The sequence below is a fragment of the Geotrypetes seraphini genome, chromosome 15, assembly GCF_902459505.1.
Source record: "Geotrypetes seraphini chromosome 15, aGeoSer1.1, whole genome shotgun sequence".
NCBI lineage: Eukaryota > Metazoa > Chordata > Amphibia > Gymnophiona > Dermophiidae > Geotrypetes > Geotrypetes seraphini.
In genome coordinates this window covers 44,043,712-44,066,948 of record NC_047098.1, presented here as the reverse complement: position 1 = coordinate 44,066,948, position 23,237 = coordinate 44,043,712, and the positions used below count along the sequence as shown (strand labels likewise).

Genomic DNA, 23,237 nt, shown 5'->3' with positions numbered 1-23,237 from the left:
TCGCTAGACCACTGCCGGATCCAGAGCATCATGTGAGCCGAAACAGAATAGGTGGAAAGCTTAGCAAAGACTTTCAAGATGCCATACAAGGCATCAGCCATATAATCTATTCCCAAGATTATAAAATCCAAGTTACGAAGAACAACAGTGTCAGGATCATGGTACAGCTTGGAATGGCATGCCCTTGCCATAAAAGAAGAGGCTGATGTCGCCTTGAAACCAGCAGCTGCCGAATCAAACACACGTTTGAAGACAAAATCCACCCGTCGGTCCTGAACATCCTTTAGGACTACACCCCCATCACTAGGGAGAGAAGTGTGCTTGGTGACCTGTGCCACCGAGGAATCTACCTTCGGGGAAGCAAAGCGCTTATTAAAAGCATTCACCATGGAATAAAGCCACACCATCACACAAGCACATTTCAAGGGACACTCAGGAGTCTCCCAGATGTCCATAAGAATCCAAACGAGGTCAGGATGATCAGGAAAAGTGGCCTCTGGTTACTCATGAGGGAACATTCTCCATTACAGACTGCTCAGACTGCAGCTTTTATTCATGGAGAGATTCAGAGATCAAATCTACAAGATGCGCATGTTTGAAAAATCTGTGCACAGTGGTAACCTCCCCCAAATCAGGGGCTCCACACTGATCCAGATCCTGGAGATCCACCAGCTCTGCAACATCTGTGGCCACCACGGTGCTCCCCTGCGAAAGCAGAGGTATGGAAAGTGTATCAGGTGCAACCATGGGCACTACCGGCTTACCTGCCGACACCCCCGAGGGGAGGCAGGAGAGAAGACCCTGGTCCACCAGAGCAGGGGTCCCTGTTAACAGCATGGAGTCTGGTAGAAGGAAACAGGTAGAGACTTTCTAACCAAGTATGCCTGATAAAGCATATTAATAAAATCGGGGGAAAACTCATCTTTCACGGTGGAAGCCAACCCCTGCGAACTATGTTTGAACTGTTTGGAGGATTTACGAGGTTTATCTCTTGAGATATGCTTGTGTTTTACTGAAATGTCACCTGTGCACACCCCAGGGCCCCTGATGCCATTTTCGCAGGAGTCAAGACAGAAGGCACTAGAAGACCTTCCTTGGAGGTTTAAGGCACGAAATCCGGGCAAGCCTTACATCCCTCATGGGCTGCAGTGCACGTGAAACACTACTGTGCATCTGACAGCCATCCACCGCAAATGAGGCATGAACCCATCACATCCTGCCCTGGGGAGGCCATCTATGTGGTTTTATTTCAAAAACAAAGTTGGTAAGTGCAGAAAATAACTTTAAATTCAAATTGGGAAAAATCCAAGCTGGCCGCCAGGAGTGCTGATTTTAACTAAAAATAGCCCAGGAAAACCACAAGAACCCTAAAAACCCCAGAAATTTTAGAATTTAAGGGGGGATTGGGCATACAGGAAAATAACCTAAAAAATCTTTTAAAGATCCCCCAAAATCACTGATTCAAGCTGTCAGCTTGTACTCACAGAAAAATGTGGACAGGAAAACACTGTAAAAAGAGCTGAAACAGTTCACACGCAAAATATCAGTGCTATTGAAAAAAACAAAAACAGGCAGACCTGCTTTTTTTTCCCCGATACCTAAAACCCTGTTTTGTTTTGTTTTTTTTGCAAAGCCAAGCGATGTTAGTGCATCAGTCACTTGGCTACTTTACATGGGGTTTTAGCTCATTTGCATGGCCGGTCGGAAAACTCACGATCGAGGGGAAAAATATGCGGTGAGCCATTTTGTGCATCAGGTCGGTAAAAGTGATCATCACTAAACTGTGAAAACAAGTTTAGTGACAATCGCTGATTTTAGTGCATCTAGCCCAATGTGGTTCTTGCTCTTAGATAGTGAAGCCTAAAACAACAGATCTCTGTCCAAGGAAGAATTCCTCCCTGCTGGGTTGCTAAATTTAAAAAAATGTGCTGTTATCTTTGATAGAGTTCACTTGAGGTGTCAGACCTGCTTCTGCCTCCAGCAATTATTCTTTGGCTAAATTTAAAATATGTTAATGCCATCAAGTGGTGAAATTCTGAACTGCAACTGTGTCAGTCATACACTATGGGCCTCTTCTATTAAACTGTGCTAGCAGTTTTCTAGCACGGGGAGCCGCACTGAATGTCCTGCGCTGCTCCCGCCGCTCATAGAGTTCCTTTTGATTTTCAGAAAGCTTTTGATAAAGTTTCTCACAAGAAGCTCCTGAGAAAATTGAAGTGTCATGGGATAGGTGGCAAAGTTCAGTTGTGGATTAGGAATTGGTTATCAGATAGAAAACAAAGGGTAACGTTAAATGGTCATTTTTCTCAATGGAGGAGAGTAAACAATGGAGTGCCACTGGGACCAGTGCTATTTAACTTATTTATAAATGATCTGGAAATTGGAACGACGAGTGAGGTGATTAAATTTGCAGATGACACTAAACTGTTAACGCCCAAGAAAAGGATCTGGGTATCATCGTAGACAATACGATGAAACCTTCTGCTCAATTTGCGGCAGCAGCCAAGAGAGCAAACAGGATGCTAGGATTTATTAAAAAAGGGATGGTTAACAAGACTAAGAATGTTATAATGTCCCTGTATCGCTCCACGGTGCGACCTTATCTGGAGAATTGCATTCGATTCTGGTCTCCTTATCTCAAGAAAGATATAGTGGCACAAGAAAAGGTTCAAAGAAGAGTGACCAACATGATAAAGGGGATGGAACTCCTCTTGTATGAGGAAAGACTAAAATGGTTAGGGCTCTTCAGCTTGGAAAAGAGACGGCTGAGGGGAGATATGATTGAAGTCTACAAAATCCTGAGTGGAGTAGAACGGGTACAAGTGGATCGATTTTTCACTCCATCAAAAATTACAAAGACTAGGGGACACTTGATGAAGTTACAGGGAAATACTTTTAAAACCAAAAAGAGGAAATTTTTTTCACTGAGAATAGTTAAGCTCTGGAACACATTGCCAGAGGATATGGTAAGAGCGGATAGCATGACTGGTTTTAAGACCGGTTTGCACAAGTTCCTGGAGGAAAAGTCCATAGTCTGTTATTGAGAAAGACATGGGGGAAGTCTCTGCTTGCCCTGAATCGGTAGCATGGAATATTGCTACTCCTTGGATTGGCCACCATGTGAATGAGCTACTGGGCTTGATGGACCATTGGTCTGACTCTGACCCAGTAAGACTATTCTTATGTTCTCTTTAAATCTTTTGTGACTTCAGACCAGGCATCCCAGGCATACTTCTATCAAAGGGGAAAGAGCCTCAGATCCCCGCACGCTGCCAGAACTTATCTTGAGGGCAGTGCTAGAAAGGGAAAAAACTTCACAGGCTCAAAAAACTCCTGTTGATTGTAGTTATCCCACTTTATATATTGTGGCTTATTCAAAGTTATATGCAAAAGCTCAAATAAATCCTCCTTTAACCCTTTCAGGACCAAGGGACATATTTGTCCCATAACTTTAAAATCCTATAAATTTTGATTGGGATAGTCTACAGTTCTAAATTTGATATGTACGGATTCCATATGATACTGCCTTTATGTAAACAAACTGGTTCCGACATTCATTCATTAGCGTCGTTGCCAGATTGACGAGAAGATTCACTTGCCACACTGTCCATAAGCCAGAAGTTTGATTTTTTACAAAAAAAAATAATGATATTTCACAAAAAAAATCAATTTTTTGGCATCTGCAAGCCCTTTTTACCATAAAAATGTCGTCAAAACCACAAAAATTGGCCTACGATCCTTATGGTCCTGAAAGGGTTAAAGTTCTTAAAATGTATAGTGCTCTACAATGACTATTTGAAAAGTCAGCAGGAAGTAACATTTATCTTGCCGTTCAATGCATTGCTGGGCTCGTGCTGCAGTGGTTTCTGGATTTTCAGTTCTTCCTGCCCCACTATTTACCTTTTTTCACTGAGAATATTGACCATTTAAACCTACTCTTTCTGTCTTTCAACTAATTCTTGATCCATAATAGGACATTACCTCCTATCCCATGATGCTCTAATTTCCTGAGAAGTCTTTCATGAGGTACTTTGTCAAATTACTTTTGAAAATCCAAATGCATGATATCAAGCAGCTCTTCAAAGGAGGAATTACAACTTATGATCGGGTGGTTTCAGAACTTTTAATCAGAGGCTGAGGGATCAAGAGAACTGATAGGGTGGTGATTGGGGGACCTAGGAATAGGTGGCATTACTGCAGGTATCTATACTGATGAATGTTAACACATGTGCTATATCCAAAAAAGAAAGGAAAAACAATCCTATGTGGGAAATGTAATATCAAAAGAGAGTGGGGAAGGGTCACAATCAACCAACTATGAGAACACATGTGCACCACTTTACGTGCCTGGGCTGATAGCACAGAGGGCCTGCATTAATGACCTGAACATAATGCAGTGCCTGTGCATTAACTGTCAGTCCTGTGCAGTCAATGCAAAGCAGATATAGGGCACACACCCTGCATTTACTGTATAGGTTTGGTACATTTACCGCACATTAATTTTTGCTGTTAACATGTAAATACAACAAGGGACTACTGAAAAGTTCTCAGCTAATCCAACAAAGTTGATGGCAGTCTCCATCGAGGGCTATACACTTAGTCCAGTGATTTTCCACTTTTTTCGTTCTGTATTTTACTGATAGAACAAAAAAAGTGGAAAATCACTGGACTAAGTGTATAGCCCTTGATGGAGACTGCCCCACTTTCTTGGTTGGGCTGAGAACTTTTCAGTGGCCCCCTCGGTATTGTACTTTGGTAAATGAGTTCCTAAGTTTTGCTTCAGCCAGCTGCTTGAAGTTAAAACTATTTTTAGAGGAAAATTTAAGCACTATTTATTTACCTTATGCCATGGTTTCCCCGGTAATAATGTTTCTTTTAGACTGGAATCTAACCAAGACATATTGGAAAATGGCTTGCTTCCTTGTGATCTTTTGTGATGATGTCTTGATGAAACTCTAGGCTTATCCATTTACTGTAGTCTTAAAAGCCCTTGGAGTCTGCACTGTTTAATAGTTTTATATACTGAGGAAGCAACAAGAAATCCATCAATCATATAGGACTAGTTTCAGTAAAAAAATGAATCTACAAATGACGATTCAATTTGTGCACCATTTATAAAACAATACAAAGTGCTGGGATCCATGCGTGACTCTGGGCATAAGAATTTATACCCAACTGAAACCAGGTGTAAATCCTCATGCGTAAATTAGGCACTGATCCCCTGAATTCTATAATACTACACACATCTTTAGTGAACACTTGACCCACTCATGCCCCTCCTGTGGCCACACCCCCTTTTTAGTTACATGCCTGAAGATTTGAATTTGCATCTTTATAGAATAGCGTTTAGCAAGATGTACATGCAAATCCAAATTGTTGCCAATTAGAGCCAATACTTGATTGTTGATGTCCAAGCTAATTGACTAATTCCTCAAACTAAGTGCACAAATTGGGGGTGTGTCCAAATTTGCACATGCAATTTTGAGCATCATTTATAGAACCTGGGGACTAAAGTGTAAGCACAGCATATTATATTATTAAATTTGTCAAGATCTAGAATGGTGTCAGCATGTTACAGTGTATTAGCATCAGCTCTGAATGCATGTAAATGTGATTTTTATGCTAATTAATGGATAATATTGATGACATTTCAATAGGCATATCACCAAAGACAGTAAAATACACTGGTTAATGTGGCAATGCACACATTATTAAAACCAAATCATTTGGTTTCTTTCATTAGGTATGGTTAATTATTTGTATTTCAATTATATTTGAGCATTTTAACTCTAACAATACATACTCTGGCACTCATTACCTCGCTAGCAATAGCACTATTAGTTGCAATTAACACGCTTAATACTTGCACTAACCTCAATCTCTGCCTCAAACTGAAATCCTGTAACTGCTCCTTGGACCCTTTCCCCTCCTACCTATACGAGAACATTCCCGCTCAGGCTATCTCTTCTATCACCAATCTCATAAACGCCGCCCTTCAGTCGGGCCATTTCTCCCCAGAAATGGGTCATATTGCCTTGACCCCACTACTGAAAAAATCTGATCTTGACCCTTCCATACCATCCAGCTATCGCCCAATTGCAAATATCCCTCTCCTAACCAAGATGCTAGAGTCCATCATTTCTACCCAACTCTCATCATACTTAGAGAGATTCTCTATTCTTCTACCCTATCAATATGGCTTTCGTCCTAACTTCAGCACCGAATCCCTACTGTCTTCCCTGATTTCAAGGGTTCAACAACTTCATTCTCGAAACAAGTTTGCCGTCCTCCTACAATTCGACCTTTCTGCTGCTTTCGACGTTGTCCACCATGATATTCTTGTTTACCAACTCTCTTAGATAGGCATCAACTGCACAGTCCTAGATTGATTCTCTAAATTCCTCCGCTCTCGTTCTTACATTGTTAACATCAATGGCACCTCATCCTCCCCCTGGATACCGAATTGTGGAGTCCCGCAAGGCTCTCCACTATCTCCTATCCTTTTCAACATCTATATGTCCTCCCTAAAACTCCTCCACCTATCTCCCCTTGAAACAATTTACACTTATGCAGACGACATCCTCGTCCTCCTCGAGACCGATTCAAACCTCACCGACCTGTCTAAGAACATATCCTCCTGTATAATGAACCTACAATCCTGGGCCCACACTGTGCAAATGAAATTGAATGAGTCCAAAACAAGACTTCTTTGGCTCGGCCCAAAACTAGACCACCTACCCACCTCCATCCCACTACCCTCTGGCTCCTCTCTACAGCTTGAGTTCTCGAGCAAGGTCTTGGGCGTCATCATTGATTCCACATTGTCCTTCAATGACCACCTCTAATCCTTGGTTAAAAAAAAATGCTTTTTCAGCCTTCACATGCTGAGGAAAGTTAGATCCTGCTTCCATCAAAAACATTTTACCCTCCTTGTCCAATCCACCATCCTTTCCAGATTGGACTATTGCAACTCTATCTACTTAAGCCTAACTAAGAAAAACCTCCACAGCCTCCAACGGATTCAGAATGCCGTGGCCAAGCTCATCTTCGCTAAAAGTAAATTTGACCATGTCTCCCCGCTCCTGGCCAAGCTCCACTGGCTTCCGATTATCGCCAGGGTCCACTATAAATGTGCCTGTTTAGCATTCATAACCCTACATGGTATCCTCCCTCCCCTTATCCCTCTTTCCTGGAATTCCTCAAACCCTAATACCACTAGATCCTCCCACAAATTAAAACTATCCTTCCCCTCACTAAAAGGCATTTCCCACACAAGAAAGCTAGGGACCTCCCTCCACTTCAAAATCACTGAGCTCTGGAACAACCTTACCTCCCCTCTTCGGAACTTGAGCTCCCTCCAAGTTTTCCGCAAACATCTGAAAACCCGGCTTTTCACAAAAATGTAAGTCTCCCTCCAACTTAGGAATTCTAGGAAACTCTTATATCTTGGCATCCCAAGTCCTCTAAATTTTCTTCACAATACTACCTCTAACCCTCTGTTGTAGTTCCTTCCTATTTCTTCCACTGTAAACCGCGCCGAGCTCTACAAACGTGAAGAAGATGCGGTATACAAACATAAAGATTAGATTAGATTAGAACAATGTGCTATAACACTAGATACTAGTATTGCTATTCTATTCATGGGGCATTACAATACCGGAGAATACTGAGGCTTTGTTTCTTTAATACCACACTTTCTTGGGGACGTTTATTATGGTCATAAACCAAATGTTTTATATCTTCCACTTTATTATTCTTCTTTTATCACTTTATTTCTTATGCCCACATCAAATTCAAGAATCGCACAGCAAGCCTTTCAATAAACAATAGCGAAACAGGAGATGCTTTAAAAAAAGAAAAAGAATTACATTAAAAAATAAAATTTAAATGTCATGATATTGTGAGTAGAATCTATTTTCAATACTAACTTTGCTGTTTTAGTAACTGTTTTAGTTTGAAGAGCGGGCTTGTGCGATGTGGACAGCTCAAGTTATTTGAGACACGAAAATTGAGATACAGTCAGTGAAGCGATGCCACCTTCTCATGCAGTGCCCCAACGAGACACCATAGTGGTGCAGGGTATATTTCGCTTCCTTTCCGCTACCGCCGGTTCCAAGACCGTCTACCCCAGTACTGTCCAGTGTCCAGGGCAAGTGACGCGTGGTTGCGTTCCCATAGCAACCCTCCGAGGACGTCAGGGCGCGGCTAAGCGCCACACTTGGTCACGTGAATGAGGAGTGTAGAAAGCCCTACCCCATTCCGCAGAAACTTGTTTAAAAAAGTGCGCTCTGTTGCCCAATCAGACTCTGCTTCCTCTCCTCTCCCGCCCCTTTGCCTCTCTTCCTAAGTGTTCAGGTCCTAGTCCCTACACCGGAAGTTAATTGTTTTCCTGGCTTTGGGTTGGTGCTGCAGCACTTCGTCCTTTAACCCTACTATACGAGAGATGACAGGAAATTGATGCAGGAGGAAGGGTGACGTGCAGGGGTGGAATTGTTTGACGGTCTCGGGCTATGCTAATTTAGACAGGCGAGTAGCATAGTAGGGAAGAGGCTGTGGTTGTTGATTGCCTTATGTCGCCAGCGATGGAAGCTCTGAGAACTGATGGCTGGGACCATGAAATATCGGCCTCACCATGAGAGGTAATCATTTGGGATTCTTTTACTGTATTTTATGTAGAGGAAGAATGCAGGATAGTTCCTTTCCAGACTACTTTCAGCATTTTTCCCCAGAATGAAACCATCCTTCAGTCTGTATGTGGTGTCAAGAAAATGAACCCCAAACGTGTTAAAAGAGAGAGAGCATGCTGGGCTCTCCAGCTGCAAAGAAGAAAAGAAAGCAAGTTTAACAAGTTTTCAGATCAAGAACGTGGCAAAAAAAAAAAAAATAAAAAAAAATCAACATTATCTAAGTCATTCCATCCTTCGATTGCCAACTAGCTCCAAATTGCCTAGTATTTATATCTCAGGGCATGCAGAGACACATATGCAGAGTTCTGGTCTCCATAAGCTTTTCTTAAGAAAATCTCGATAGAAGTCTATGCATACAATGGAGCAAACTGGCTAGAATCAAATTTGTCAGATCTGAAGTCAGTTGCTAACCGTGCTTCATTCCTATGGTATTCTTTAAGGGAAATAATTCAGAATTCTAAAGTTTTTGCCTAATGTTATTGAAAGTGAATAAAATTCATAACAAAATAATCCAATTACCTGTTTTACCAGGAAATTAAAGGTAGACATGGTTAGTCATACGAAGATTTTAAAAAATTAGTTTCTGTGGCTTCTAAGGCTTAACTTTGTTCTTTAATTTTTTGCTTCTTGTTGGTTTTCTTTTCTAGCTAGTGTGAGAACTTAACTCTGCAGGCTATAATATTTGTTAGAAAAAACAAGGAAGGCAACCAAGTCACATCAAGGTCTGTGAGGGGGAAGCTCAAAGTGCCTAACTTGGCTCACAACTTGCAAACCAAATATAGTGTAATATGTCAAAGAACATGTCACATTATATGATGTTATAGGGCGCTCTCAGTGTGAACCCTCAGTGATAGGAGCACAGCTCCGACACTTCACTTCTGGGCCAAGGCCATAAGCCTCCACCCGCACACCATCATCGAGCGCCCTGTGTGTGCAGAAATCAAACCAATCAACAATCAAAGTGAGTAAATGAAACTCAACACAAGCAACCTGAGCGACCCCCACACAAACCCTGCCAGCCAAACCCCCTCAAAAAACTCACGCAAAATCACAAACAAAGTCAAAAACCATACCAAAAAGTGAAAAACATGTCCAAAAGAAACAATACTTATCCAAAACTGTCACACAAACGGAAAAACCGCGCCAGGAGGAGAGGTTCAACCGCGCTGGTTTCGGGAGGAGCCCTTCTTCAGGAACCTAGCCTCCAACAGAACACAAGCAGAGAGGAAGGCTGGAGGGCGGGGTGCCCGGGAGGGAGAGCACACCGGCTAAAACAGATCCACAGGTTATAATATTTGTTAGGCATCACAGCCTGCAGAGAATCCAGTTATCTTCAGGTCCTGTATGACTAAGTAGAACAGAGGTTAGCATATATTTTTTTGGGGGGAGGGGTTAATTATTTATAAAAATTGCCTCATTAGTTGTTGGAATGATGCATGCTAAGTGCAAATTCTGTATTAGCAATTATGCGTGTAACTGCTTTTTTAGAAACATGAAAGCAGATAAAGGCCAAATGGCCCTTCCAAACTATCCATCTTCTCCTCTCCTTAAGAGATCCGATGTGCCTGTCCACCACTTCTACTGAGAGATTATTCTATGCAATAATAATAATAAAAAGTATTTCCTTAGCTCACCGCTTAACTTCATCCTATACCCTCTCATTCTGGAGTTTTCCTTCACTTGAAAAAAGTTCTGCTGTACATTAATTCCATGGAGATATTTAAACATCTCTATCATATCCCTTTTCTCCCACCTTTCTTCCAAAGTATATATATTGAGGACTATAAGTCTGTTCCCATATGCTTTATGATAAAGACCACTAACCAATTTTGTAGCAGCCCTCTGGAATGACTCCATCCTGTTTATATCTTTTTGATGGTACATTGTCCAGAATTGCACACAGTACTCCAAATAAGGCCTCACCATTATTTATACAAAGGCCCCATCACCTCCTTTTTCCTACTGGCCATTCTTCTTCCTATGCACCTGAGCATTCTTCTGGCTTTGACCATCATCTTTTCTACCTGTTGTGCCACCTTAAGATCATCAAATACAATCAACCCCAAGTCATGTTCTTCTTTCATACACAGAAGTATTTTGCCCTTTACTCCTGGCGGAATTCTGCACCACTGCAGAATTTCCCATCCATGGTTTAAAAACATCGTTGTTTAATGTTTGTATTTAGAGCAGAACAGACTTATGTAGTTTTGGGGAGTTTCCCCGTACCTCTTTCTTATGTTTATACTCTAGGACTCGCTAGCAGCTTTGGTACCGACTGAGGGGGTGGAGCTCATCCTAGAGCAGTGGTCTCAAACTCAAACCCTTTGCAGGGCCACATTTTGGATTTGTAGGTACTTGGAGGGCCTCAGAAAAAAATAGTTAATGTCTTATTAAAGAAATGACAATTTTGCATGAGGTAAAACTCTTTATAGTTTATAAATCTTTCCTTTTGGTTAAGTCTTAATAATAATATTGTAATTTATAGCTAAAGAGACATATGATCAAGAAACTGTTTTATTTTACTTTTGTGATTATGATAAACATACCGAGAGCCTCAAAATAGTACCTGGAGGGCCGCGAGTTTGAAACCACTGTCCTAGAGTGATGGTAGGTGGAGCATGAAAACAAACAGTGGGCTCTCTATAACCCTCACAGCTAAAGAGGGTTTAACCTGCTGGTCAAGACTACCATCCCTGTTTTCAAGAATAAGATTAGCAAGAACCTAATCTTTCCATACTACATCTAGTGCTCTCTCTCTATTCAATTCTCTGGTCACCCAGTCAAAGAAATTGAGTAGATTTGCCTGACAAGTCCTGCCTCTACTGAATCCATGTTTCTTCAGGTCCTGTAATCCACTGGATTCCAAAAACTGCACTATTGTCTGTTTTAAAAGTATTTCCATTAATTTACTTATCACAGAAGACAGACTTACCAGCATTGAAAAAGTCAGCCAGTGGAACTGCCAGAACTTCTTTCAGTATCCTGATGTACACCATCTGGCCCCATCGTTTTATCCATCTTTAGTTTAGCAAACTCCTCATGAACACAATCCTCCGAAAATCGATTGGGGTCCATAATACCTCCAGTTCTATTTGCTTTTGTTTTCTGTGGTCCCACTCCCAATACTTCTCTCTTTCATTGTTGTTTGACGTGCATGGCAATTACATTAGTCTACATTATTTTTACTATGATTTTTCTTCTTAAAAGGATCACTTCTGAATGTTCTTGAATCCATAATTGTGGCCTTGAGTGATCTATTTCTTCATTATAGTTTTATCTAAATTATTTATTTAATTTTGGTCATATATTGAAAATCTTATAATTTATTTTTTTAAATTATCATTAATTTTCATAGACTTGTTTTTTGTTATATTAAGGAAACATACTAGAGAGTGGGAAGACTCTGAAGAGAAGAAAGCCACCATAATGCAAACCAACCGTATCCATAATCATCCAGAAAATGGGAGTGGAGAATGTCCCTCAGCCTCCCTGTCTGCCCACATCACACACCTGCCTGGGGATGCTGCTTATAGCAGCGGAGATATATATATAGAACTGGATTCTGCTCAGACAGATGACAGAGAAAGGCCAAGCTCAAGTTCTCCACAAGCTGGTTTTCAGTCGCAGCCGCAGGGTCGGCGTAGTTGTGCACACAGCCATGCCAATGCTCACTCTTCCAGTGAAACGAGGACTACTGTAGATGGGAATCTAGATTCCGGAGAAAACAGCAGTTCGGTGTCAGAATTACGTTATATCTTCCAGTGGCTTCAGAAAAGTCTTCCGTACATTTTGATTCTTTGTGCCAAACTTATTGTTCAGCATGTAGTAGGTATAGTACATCAAAATACTGATTGCTGTTCAGGACAAGCAGTGGATAAAAAGGTGTTAAGTCTTTCCAGGATGGAAGCTTATTTTGCTCTATTGGATATTTTTTAAACACTTCAACATTCCTTTGTCTTTATATGTTAATTTAACTGTATTGGTTAAGCCTTTCAAATGGTTTTCATTAATTTGATTTGATTTATTAACTTAATATACCGTTAACCGCAAATTCATTAAAGCGGTTTACTTGCCCAAAGCTGATTATTTATTTTTTTTATCATTTAATTTTGAAGTTATTTATCCTGCTTAATATATCTTTTCTTTTCTTTTTTTTTTTTCTTTTTTTTTCCCCTATTGGTAGCTAATTTAACTTTTTTTCCTACTAGGCATTTCTGTTGGAATTGGTCTGCTAACAACTTTTCTATATGCAAACAAAAGCATTGTAAATCAGGTTTTTCTAAGAGTAAGTAAAGTTATTTTTAAAAATACAAACTGTCCTCTTTCAAACCTCAATTATAAACCTGGTGGGGAAAGAGGCAAAACAAGAACTGTTACCACATCAAATAATCAGGTGGTAGCAGGATTTCTAGGGCATGTTAGAACAAATATTTCTGTAACACTTTTTTATAGCATGTTGTCCTTAATTATACTTATTTAAATATAAATTGCAAACTTACCCCCCTCCCCTTTTTACTAAGCCACGGTAGAGGAATTCTATGAGTGTTGTCAGAGCATTTAGCATTCACCATGGCTTAGTTAAAAAAAAAAGGGCGGGGGTGTTAAAGTAAAATATGAATGGTTAGTGAGAGAATTCTAGTGAAATTTGAATTCAAATGTGAAAACATTTGTTGTTGGATTTGATAGCTGTGTCCTGGAATTCAAGAGCAGAGCCCCAAGAAACTTTTGTCCTGCTTATACAGTAGTATCTGTGGTAATTTATTACAAGACTGAACACTTTGCTTCTTTCCCCTTCTTAATGAAATACAGCTCAGGTTTTTGAAGGCTTTGAAAACTGCAAAACTTGAATAATGTATCTTTTACAGGAAAAGAGTTCAAAGCTGCAATGTGTGTGGCTACTGGTATTTCTAGGATCATCGTCTGTCCTCCTGTATTATACCTTTTACGTGCAGTCACTTCATTACAGGTATGCATTCAAATGGAAACTTTATCAGCTCCAATTGCAACTGTTGCATCTTCTTATTCACCTTGGTGTTTCCTTCTTTTTGGATTCTTCCTTTTGAGCTGTGCCATTCAGAATTGCCCCCTACTGGGCTATGGCACCATGAACCTTCATTCATAGTTATCTAGACATGAGTTTATCACTTCTACAACTTTGGCTTTTCCCTCAAAGTGCCCGGATGCCTCAACTATTGTCAATCTATTTCCCTTGACTACATTAGGCATGCCCTTCTGCATATTGTGAAGGGAATCCATTGAGAGCCATGAACCATGGTGCACTTCAATTCTGGATTCTAAATTGTGCCACTAGCAGCAGCATTCCTAGACTCAGCTGGTCCAAGGAGCTGTATACCTGACCCAAAAATCAAATCTAGGTTCTTTGGGTCTACAGTGCACCGCATATTCACTTAATATAGCAATCAGCCTAATACCTAACTTTTTATCTTTTTTGATGTAGTACAGATGGCCATGAACATCTTTGCCTACTGGCTTAAATGCTTATTGTATATATTTCTGTTCACTTATTGATGTCTGGATATTAAATTTTAAGAGTGGAGAATGTGTTAAAAGTAATGGTAGAAACTGAGCTAGTTCAACAGTAAGTGCTATGTACTGCTATTCAGAAGACTTGCATTTGATTCTTCAGCTAGGCTTCTGCTCCTGGAGCAGGCTGACTGGAACTGAGTTAGTAGCGATAGTTACTGGTGAGGAGAGAGAGAAGTATCTCGGCCAATAATCAGACTTGGGGCTAGATTCACCAAGCCCACCAATCAAGTTCCAACCACTTAGGGACCCCTTTACGACCCGATTTCTCTCCTACCCGATTCACTAACCTCTGTCCCGATCATCCTCTGATCCACACATGCAAATGAGGGAGAATGGCATTCAAATGTAGGCAGGCAGCAATTCACTAAAAAAAAATGAGGGACACCGACTGGGCTGACTGATCCAAAAATAAGCAACTGCTGAGGACCAGTCGCTCAAGTCCTTTCTGACTGCCCTGCCTTCTGCCACCCTGCTTCTCTGCCCCGATCTCATTCTCAGAAAAACTAGTTGCAGGATAGTGGGGAAGTTGAAGGGAGTAGATTTTGGTGGTGAGATAGTTTGAAAGAAGGAGTGCCAGAGCTACTGTCCTTCACTGAATGTAAGTTTCTATGTTATAGCAGCTGGAGCTTCTTCATCCATAGAAAGACATAGAAAGACATTAGGCCAATATATATATATATTGGCCTAATGTCTTTCTATGGATGAAGAAGCTCCAGCTGCTATAACATAGAAACTTACATTCATATATATATATATTTGGGGGGAGTGCTTATTTCTCTGGAACCCCTGGTCTGAGTTGGCCCATTTTCAAACTTGATGTGCCTTTGCACCAATTTTACCCATGTACCAAGTTTACAGCCAATTCCATTCAATCTTCATATTATTTTGGCCCCAGACAGTTGTCATTTCTTAATCCCTTTTGTTTAATTTTCTTCAGCTTCTCATGGGTTGGAAAGAATAAAAAGTACATTGTCATTGTTGCAATAAACATTATAAGAAAAGAACCAGGTTTCTCTATGGAGGTGACAGCTTAAAAATAGAAAAAGATTGTGGAAACAGAATGAGTTCTAAAAATAATTGGAGCCTCATATTGCAAATAAAGCAGATACCTGTAGTAGGTGTTCTCTGAGGACAGCAGGCATATATTCTTACATGTGGGTGGCATCATCGGTGGAACACAGTATAGACACAACCAAGTGCACTGTCACTTTAAACTTTTAGGCAGTGCCCATAATGTGTGTGTACTGGTGCCTTCCCGTCTGACATCAGTTCATGGTAACAAAGCTAAGAAGCCAATTAGGGAGGTGGGCAGTTTGTGAGAATAATATGCCTGCTGTCCTCAGAGAGTAGCTGCTGCAGGTAAGTCTCTTTGCAGGCATGATAGTCTCACATATGGGACTCCCAAGCTGCCAGGATCATGACTGAACGAGGATAATGGATATACAAAATATGAGCTGGTAAAACCCAAGATTTGGAGGGAAAGTTGGTGCTCAGGAAGTAAAATGACTACAGAACTCCTTGTCCTTGTCCTTGTCTCTCCTGGAGTTTTGTTCCAAAGAATGAGAAGTAAAGATATGGATGATAGAAACTTATAAGATCATGAAGGGTATAGTGAAGGTAGAGAGGGCCAGATTCTTCAGACTAGCGGGGGCAACAAAAACTAGAGGGCACTCAAAAAAATTGAAGGGAGATAGGTTCAAAACAAATGCTAGGAAGTTCTTCACACAGAGGGTGGTGGACACCTGGAATGCGCTTCCAGAGGAGGTAGTAGAGCAGAGTATGACTTTGGGGTTCAAAAGGGGATTGGATGAGTTCCTGAAGGAAAAGGGGAATCCAGGGGTACAACTAGAGGGTTACTATTCAGTACAAAAGGCTGTAAAGTAATAGAGTAGTAGAGTAAAAGATCACTACAGGCCATTGACCTGGGGAGCTGCCGTGGGAGCGGACTGCTGGGCATGATGGACCTATGGTCTGACTCGGCAGAGGCAATGCTTATGTGCTTATGATTGAGGACCAAGTAGCTGCTTTGCAGATGTCCTCAATAGATACAGAGAGGAAATGAGCCACCGTGGTAGCCATAGCTCAGACATTGTGGGCTTTCACATGGTCCTGTAGCTTTAGCTCAGCCTGATTATGCGTAAAAGGGAGACAGTTTGCTAGCTAATTGGAGATGGTTCTCTTGCTAACAGGAATGCTGAGTGTGTCGGGGTCAAAAGCTACACAGAATTGGAAGGATCCTCCATGAGGCTTGGTCAAATCAAGGTAGTATGCCAGAACATGTTTGCAGTCCAAGGTGTGAAGAGCTGCTTCTCTAGGATGGTAATATGACTTTGGAAAGAAAACAGGCAAAACCGTGGCTTGATAGAGATAGAATTCTGAGACAACTTTGGGAAGGAATTTTGGATGTGTTTGAAGCACTACTCTATCATGGTAGAATCTTGTTTAGGGAGGATCCGATGCAATTGCTTTAAGTTTACTCACTTGGCATATAAGAAGCGAGGACAATGACTCTCCAAGTGAGAAGTTTGAGAGAACAAGATGTAAGCAGCTCAAAGGGAGACTTCATAAGAGCAGATAGTACTACGTCAAGATCCCAAGCAACAGGTGGAGGCTTGAGAGTTGGTTTCATGTGGAATGGGCTACCAAGGGATTGTGAAGATAAGAGGTTTCTTGTCCAAGGGAGAGTGAAATGCACTGAGATGTATTCAAATGGAATTGGTTTTTAGACCAGAGTTAAGAGAGGTGGAGAAGGTAGTCTAGTAACAGTAACAGTGCTGAGGGGAAAGTTTTCTAGATGCTTCAACAATAGCAGCTACTGCATCAGAGAGGGAGAAAATATTTATTTGGTTGGTGAAAGAAACCATGCTGTTAGTGTTAACGAGTGGAGGTTGGGATAAAGGATTGATCCCTTGTTCTACATCAGCAGTGTTGGGAACCATTGCAACTTGTATGGTTTCTTGGCCGAGAGGTCTAGGAGGAGCAGAAAACAAACCTAGCTTGGCCAGTGTGGTACTGTGAGTATCATGGTGCCTCGATCTTGGTGAAGCTTGAATAGAGTTTTCCCAATGAGAGGTAGCAGATGAACCACTCTCCCCAGTGAATAAAAAGGCATCTGCTGCAATGTGACTGGGAGCAAAGATCCTGTAACAGAGCTGTGGAAGTTTGTTGTTCTGAGGGGAATCAGAGATTCCCGCCCACATTTTTCTTCATCGAGTTCATGTGTTCCTGAAGAAGGGTTATTCCCCGAAACCAGCTCGGTTGAACCTGTTTTCTGGACGCGTTTCACTTTTGTGCTTTTGAGATGAGTTCCTGCTTCATTTTTCAGTTAAGTTACCTTTTTCTGATATTTTGATTTCGTGCTGGGGTTTGGCTGGTAGGGTTCACTCAGGGGTTGCTCAGGTCTCACCTGTTATTCATTTTGGTTGATTTACTTGCTGTTGATTTGTGAACATTTTCACTTTGATTTACTGCACGCCCAGGGTGCTCAGTGATGGTGTGCGGGTGGGGGTATATTACCTCTACCTGAGTTACAAAGTATTGGAGCTTGTCTCCTGTTACTGCTTGCTCACACTGAGAGCACCCTTAACAATTGATATCATTCTGCTATTTTTCACGCATGTTGTGTGGTGTGCACAGTTTTGGTTCCTGAGCGCCCCCTTTGTGAACCCTTTTGACTATTTCTGCCTCATTGTTGTATCTAGTTTAGGTTTTGGCAGTAATTTTTGGAGTGTGTTTTGTTGTTTATGCTTGTTTGTTCAGACAGAACATAGCAACCTGTCTGTATAGACAAGGACTACTTGGTGGAGGAGACAGCTCTAGAATGTTTTGAAAACATTGCCTATCACTTGAGGTTCTAGAAGATTGATATGGAGAGTTTGTTCATAGGAACATAAGAGTTGCCAGACTGGGAAAGGCTGACAATTTATCAAGCTCGGTATCCTGTTTTCAACAGTGGCCAACCCAGGTCACAAGTACCTGGCAAGTTCCCAAGAAGTAAAATAGATTTATGTTGTTGTGGTTTATCCTAGGACTAAGCAGTGGATTTCTTCAAGTCTACATTAATAATGGCTTATGGATTTTAGGAAATTATCCAAACCTTTTTTAATCTTCTCCAAGCTGAAGAGCCCTAGCCACTTTAGCCTTTCCTCACAGGCTGTTGTCTTATCCTTTTAATAATTTTCATTACCCTTTTCTGTACTTTTTTTTATTTCTGCTATATCTTTTTCTCAGATGGGGTAACCAGAATTACACACAATATTCGAGGTGTGGCCGAACCATGGAATGATACAAGGTAGTGCTGCCTGATTCAGGAAAAAAGATTTCAATTCGATTCAGCCTATTAAATCAATTTTTCGATTCGATTTGATTTTCCTGCCCAATTGGGTGTTTTTTTCCAAACATCCTGGTGGGTTTATTTTATAACCTCTTCACCCCCTTTGCCCTCTCCTACCCACAGGGAATTAACCCACTAAAGCTACGGAGGAGAGCACGGTGCAGCTGCTAATCCAGGATAGTGTTACCGGGAGGGTTTGAAAAATCGCCTGGTTTTTCGGGCTTTTTTTTTGTTTTTTACTTTCTTTGGCCGGAGTCAGACACAGAACTTCAGGCTGTGCCGAGTCAAGCCAGGTGAGAAGGTTTTTTAAAAAAAATGTTTTGAGTGGTGGCGTTGGCGACAGCAAGATTTGTGACCGCGATGACAGCCAGGCACGGGGAGGAGGGTTATGTCCCAAATTGGAGAGGCCGATTTTTTAAAAATACACATCGAATCGATTCACCCAAAGTGAATCGGTGAATCGATTCGAATCTGAAATCGGGCAGCACTAATACCAAGTCATTATATCATTCTTATCTTTGTTTTCCATTCCTTTCCTGATAATTCCTAACATTCTATTTGCTTTCTTAGCCACCGCCACACACTGAGCTGAGGGTTTCAATGATGACTCATAAATCCTTTTCCTGGGCAGTGACTTCTAACATGGAACCCTACATCAGGTAGCCATATTTCAGGTTCCTCTTTCGCACATGCATCACTTTGCACTTAAACCTCATCTGTCATTTTGGTGCCCAGTCTCCCAAAGTCCTCTTACAAACTTTCACAATCTTCTTGTGATTTAACATCAGCAAACTTATCTCACTAGTTCAGTGTCCCGCAAACTTTTCCGGCCGGCGGCACACTAAATGCAGTGCCCGGGACCAGAAGGCACCCGGAAGTCGATGCGATGCGTGTGACATCATTGCGTCAATGTCCGTGCATGCGCGGAGGGCTGTCTTGCTGTGACCCCACCGTTACAGGGATCTGGGAGGTACAGGGAGAAGAGGAAAGACACTGGCCAGGAGGACATTCATCCACGCCGGCTGATTTCCTACAGGACGTGCTTCTTGCTGCAATAGGCATGTCCTGTAGGTAGGCAGCCGGCATGGATGACTCTTCTCCTTGCCAGTGTGTCGCTTGGCACACCAGAAATCTCAGGCGGCACACAGTTTGCGATACACTGCACTAGTTATTCCCATCTCTAGATCATTGATAAATGTGTTAAAAAAGCAGCAGTCCTAGCCCTGACCCCTTAGGAACCCTATTTACTGTTCTCCACTGAGAATATTAACCCTACTGTCTGTTTTCTATCTTTTAATCAGTTCTTAATTCATAAAAAGACATAACCCCCTATCACATGACTTTCTAATATCCTCAGAAGTCACTCAGGAGGTACTTTGTCAAATCCAAATACACAATATTGACTGGCTCACCTTGATCCACATTTATTCACCCCTTCAAAGAAATGTAATAGATTGGCGAGGCAAGATTTCCCTTGACTAAATCCATGTTGGCTTGGTCTCATTAATCCATGCTTACATATACAATACTCCCCTGCAAATTTGCGGTTCAGAGTTTGCACCCCCAGTCATTTGTGGTTTTTCCCTCTGCAATTTTTTTATGACTTTTATCATTACAATACTTTGTATTACACATAAGTGGGAGAAGGCCCTCCTTAGAAGACCCCTCCTTAGATCATTTGGCCCGATGTGACCCAAAACGGAGCTCAGCGTGTCCTTAGTCTGCTAACAATGATATTGAGCCTCAGTGCACAAAGCTTCCGAAGGGAGAAGCTTATCTCCACCCCTGCATATTCTCCGACTCATGCCTCTTTCCGCGATGGCATCGGGTTTGAGCCTGTCTGCTTCCTTTAGTCACGTGATCAGAATCAGGAAGTATTCGACGGCTGGGTGCCGAGAGCAGAAAGCACCATGGTACTGGAGCCCTGGTAAGTGTAACTGGAAGTCTTTCCTCTCTCTTCCTTCCCTGGTAATTGCTCTTGGCTCTGGGGCTGTAGGAGAGCCTTCTTCTCGTGCTTGGGAGGGATTTCTGCTGTTCCTAGTGTGCCAAGGAGAAGAGCAACAGCCCCTCCCCGCTCTCCCTGCAAGGCCACACTTAAGGGATAACGTTGCTGTAAATATTATTTTGTACCACATCTGAATTTTGGGGGAATACTGCATGCTCTGTAATTTTGTTATTTATAATAGTCTCTACCATTTTGCCTAGCACAGATGTCAGAATCACCAATCTATAACTTCCTAGATCAGCTTTTTAAAAACTGGTATTACTTTGGAATAGGGACTGGGATTTGCATACTGCCTTTTTGTAGTTATACAACCACAGTCAAAGTAGTTTACATTAGGTACTTCAAGCATTTTCCCTATCTGTCCTGGTGGGCTCGCAGTCTAATGTACCTGGGGCAGTGGAGGATTAAGTGACTTGCCCAGGGTCATAGGAAGTAGCATAGGGTGCTGAGGCTGTAGCTCTAATCACTACGCCACAGTCTTCCAGTATCATGTGTGACAAACGGACGGCTTTTCCAAGGTTTGCCACAGGGAAAGGAAGGAAAGTATACAAACCCCAGTGCAGAAGTGCTGATCAGGTCAGTGCCCAGGACAATAAATTAGCTGACTACCTGGTGAGAGACAATGAAATGGAAATAGAACAGGAAGGCTTAGACTTACCTGAAGCAGTCCCAAAGCCAGGCAGGAAGAGGCTGCCTTGCTATTGTCCATTGCCTTTAAGGCAGAAAGCTCATAAGCAGTTTCCCCTCAGAGAAACGGCATGGGCTGAGGAAGGAATTCCCTTCCCCCATCCAAAGCCAAGGGAGAGTGGTTCTTTCCCTTAGCTTAAAGCCAGGCTCATCAGAGAGCAAAGGGAGGAAGGAGGAGGAGCAGAACGAGGCTTGGCAGTAGAGCAGAGGCAGGATGGGGCTGAGCAGTTCCTCAGCACTGACTGGGAAATGATTGAGGAACAGGCTGGTAATTTGGCCACTGAATTCCTTCCCCCAGAGCCAATGGTGTTGGAGGAAAGTGGGGCTATACAGGAAAGCTGATCAGAGGAAATGGAGAGCTGAATATCCTGGAAAAGGTCTGTGAACAGAGGTTTTGTTTTGGCTGTATTTCTCTGTTTGCTCTTTGAACTAATGACTGTGGGAGTTACTAGGGAAAATAATCCTGTACTGTAATTTCACATGCTAGTGTGCTGGAATTTGTAAAGGATACAGTAATCTCCTCTTCAGGTTATGTTCACAGCTGAACCAAACGCCAGGCTGTAATGCTGGCTAGTTAAAACCCCAGAGTTTCCTGGCTTCAGGACTCCGTGAAAATGCCCAGCTGTAAAGAGATTGCCATAACAACTAACTAACTCAATTAGTCTGCCTGCCTCGTAGGGAGAAGGAGATTAACCCTCTCAGGGAAAAGCCTGCTCGGGACTAGGGAGAAAGTCCAGCCCAGCTGGAGAGAGTAAGTGCACTGCAGGACAGCACAGAATATGTCTCAGACATGAACAGGAATGTCTCTTCTGTAAAGCTACAGTGGAAAGTTATTTGTGCTAACTGTTTCATCTCCTAGCCTCATGAAATACTAAGGACTGTATGTGGTTTATCAACCAAGTCCAGAGCTGATTACTGAGTGACCAGGAGTGAAATGAACCTTTTCTGTTGGTTTTTGTATGATGTTCATGCTACCAGGAAAACCTGGAGTGGCACAGTAATTCCACGGCCGGTGGCCAAATAAAAGCTTATGTTTGCACCAAGGCCATTCTGACAAAGCGTAATTTTTTTCAAAGCCCTTGGGGAATAGGCTTAGTTGGGCATTTGCCAGCGGTTACCAACTTGAAAGGAGACCCTAATTCTAAAGGGACCACGCCAGTAACAAACTTCGTGTCACTACCCGACGGCTCAGGGTGTTCGCAGAGAGCATGGGTGTGACACATGCTAGCTTTTGAAGACAGCTCTACAAATTCACTTTTCAAGTATATCATTAGTAATTTGTAATTTATCAGTACACTTCCCCCTCCCCATTTGCGGTTTCTGCACTCGCGATTTCACATAATCGCAATTTTTTTCTGGGGAGGGGGAAAAATTTAAAAACCCATATTTTTTACCTCCCTGCTGCCTTCCTGGCCTTACCTAGTGGTCTAGCGGGCTTTCGGGGCAGGAGCGATCTTCCTACGCTCCTGACCTATGCAGATCGCCATGAGGAAATGGCTGTAGGGAGTTCCCGTTGTAGTCTCGAGAGACTACGGGAACTCACAGCAGCCATTTCCTCATGGCGATCTGCATGGGGCAGGAGCGTAGGAAGATCGCTCCTGCCCTGTAAGCCCTCTAGACCGCCAGAGAGGAGGGGGTGGGTCAGAGCCAGATAATTGCGGTTTTTCGCCATTCGCGGTCCGGCTCTGCCCGTATCCCCCGCGAATAATGAGGGAGAAGTGTACTCTGGGATGTATACCATCATATCTAGGCAATTTGCTACTGTTCAATTTGTCAAATTGCCCCTTTACATCTTCCAGTGTTAGAGAGATTGATTTGTTTCTCTGACTCAACAGCATTGAATGCCATTTCTGGCACTGTTGTCTACTCATGCTTCATTCATTATACATTCAGAATTTAATCATCTTTAAAACATGTCTCTAAAGTTGAGGATGTCTTACATTTACTTCAAGCTTAGATCTGAAATTTTGAGTAGCAT

The 23,237-nt window shown here is 42.1% G+C and overlaps 2 protein-coding genes across 4 annotated transcripts in view; one reads left to right on the top strand and one right to left on the bottom strand.

Moving 5' to 3' along the window:
* Nucleotides 1-8,141, bottom strand: part of LOC117349253 — a 165,200-nt gene extending 157,059 nt beyond the window's left edge. The window contains exons 1-2 of the mRNA XM_033922471.1: nt 7,929-8,141; nt 4,841-5,022 (exon numbers count right to left, since the gene is read on the bottom strand). Coding sequence (XP_033778362.1) covers nt 4,841-4,969 — 129 coding nt within the window. The 5' untranslated portion in view covers nt 4,970-5,022; nt 7,929-8,141. The remainder of the gene's footprint in view (nt 1-4,840; nt 5,023-7,928) is intronic.
* A 218-nt stretch (nt 8,142-8,359) lies between these two features.
* The window catches only part of RNFT1 (ring finger protein, transmembrane 1), a 57,350-nt gene continuing 42,472 nt past the window's right edge, over nt 8,360-23,237 (top strand). Inside the window, exons 1-4 of one of the 3 annotated variants that reach the window (XM_033921642.1) lie at nt 8,360-8,639; nt 12,065-12,516; nt 12,896-12,972; nt 13,553-13,653. In XM_033921642.1, the coding sequence (XP_033777533.1) occupies nt 8,602-8,639; nt 12,065-12,516; nt 12,896-12,972; nt 13,553-13,653 (668 nt within the window). In that variant the 5' untranslated portion in view covers nt 8,360-8,601. The remainder of the gene's footprint in view (nt 8,640-12,064; nt 12,517-12,895; nt 12,973-13,552; nt 13,654-23,237) is intronic. The other 2 variants (XM_033921641.1, XM_033921640.1) reach the window with 2 other exon arrangements.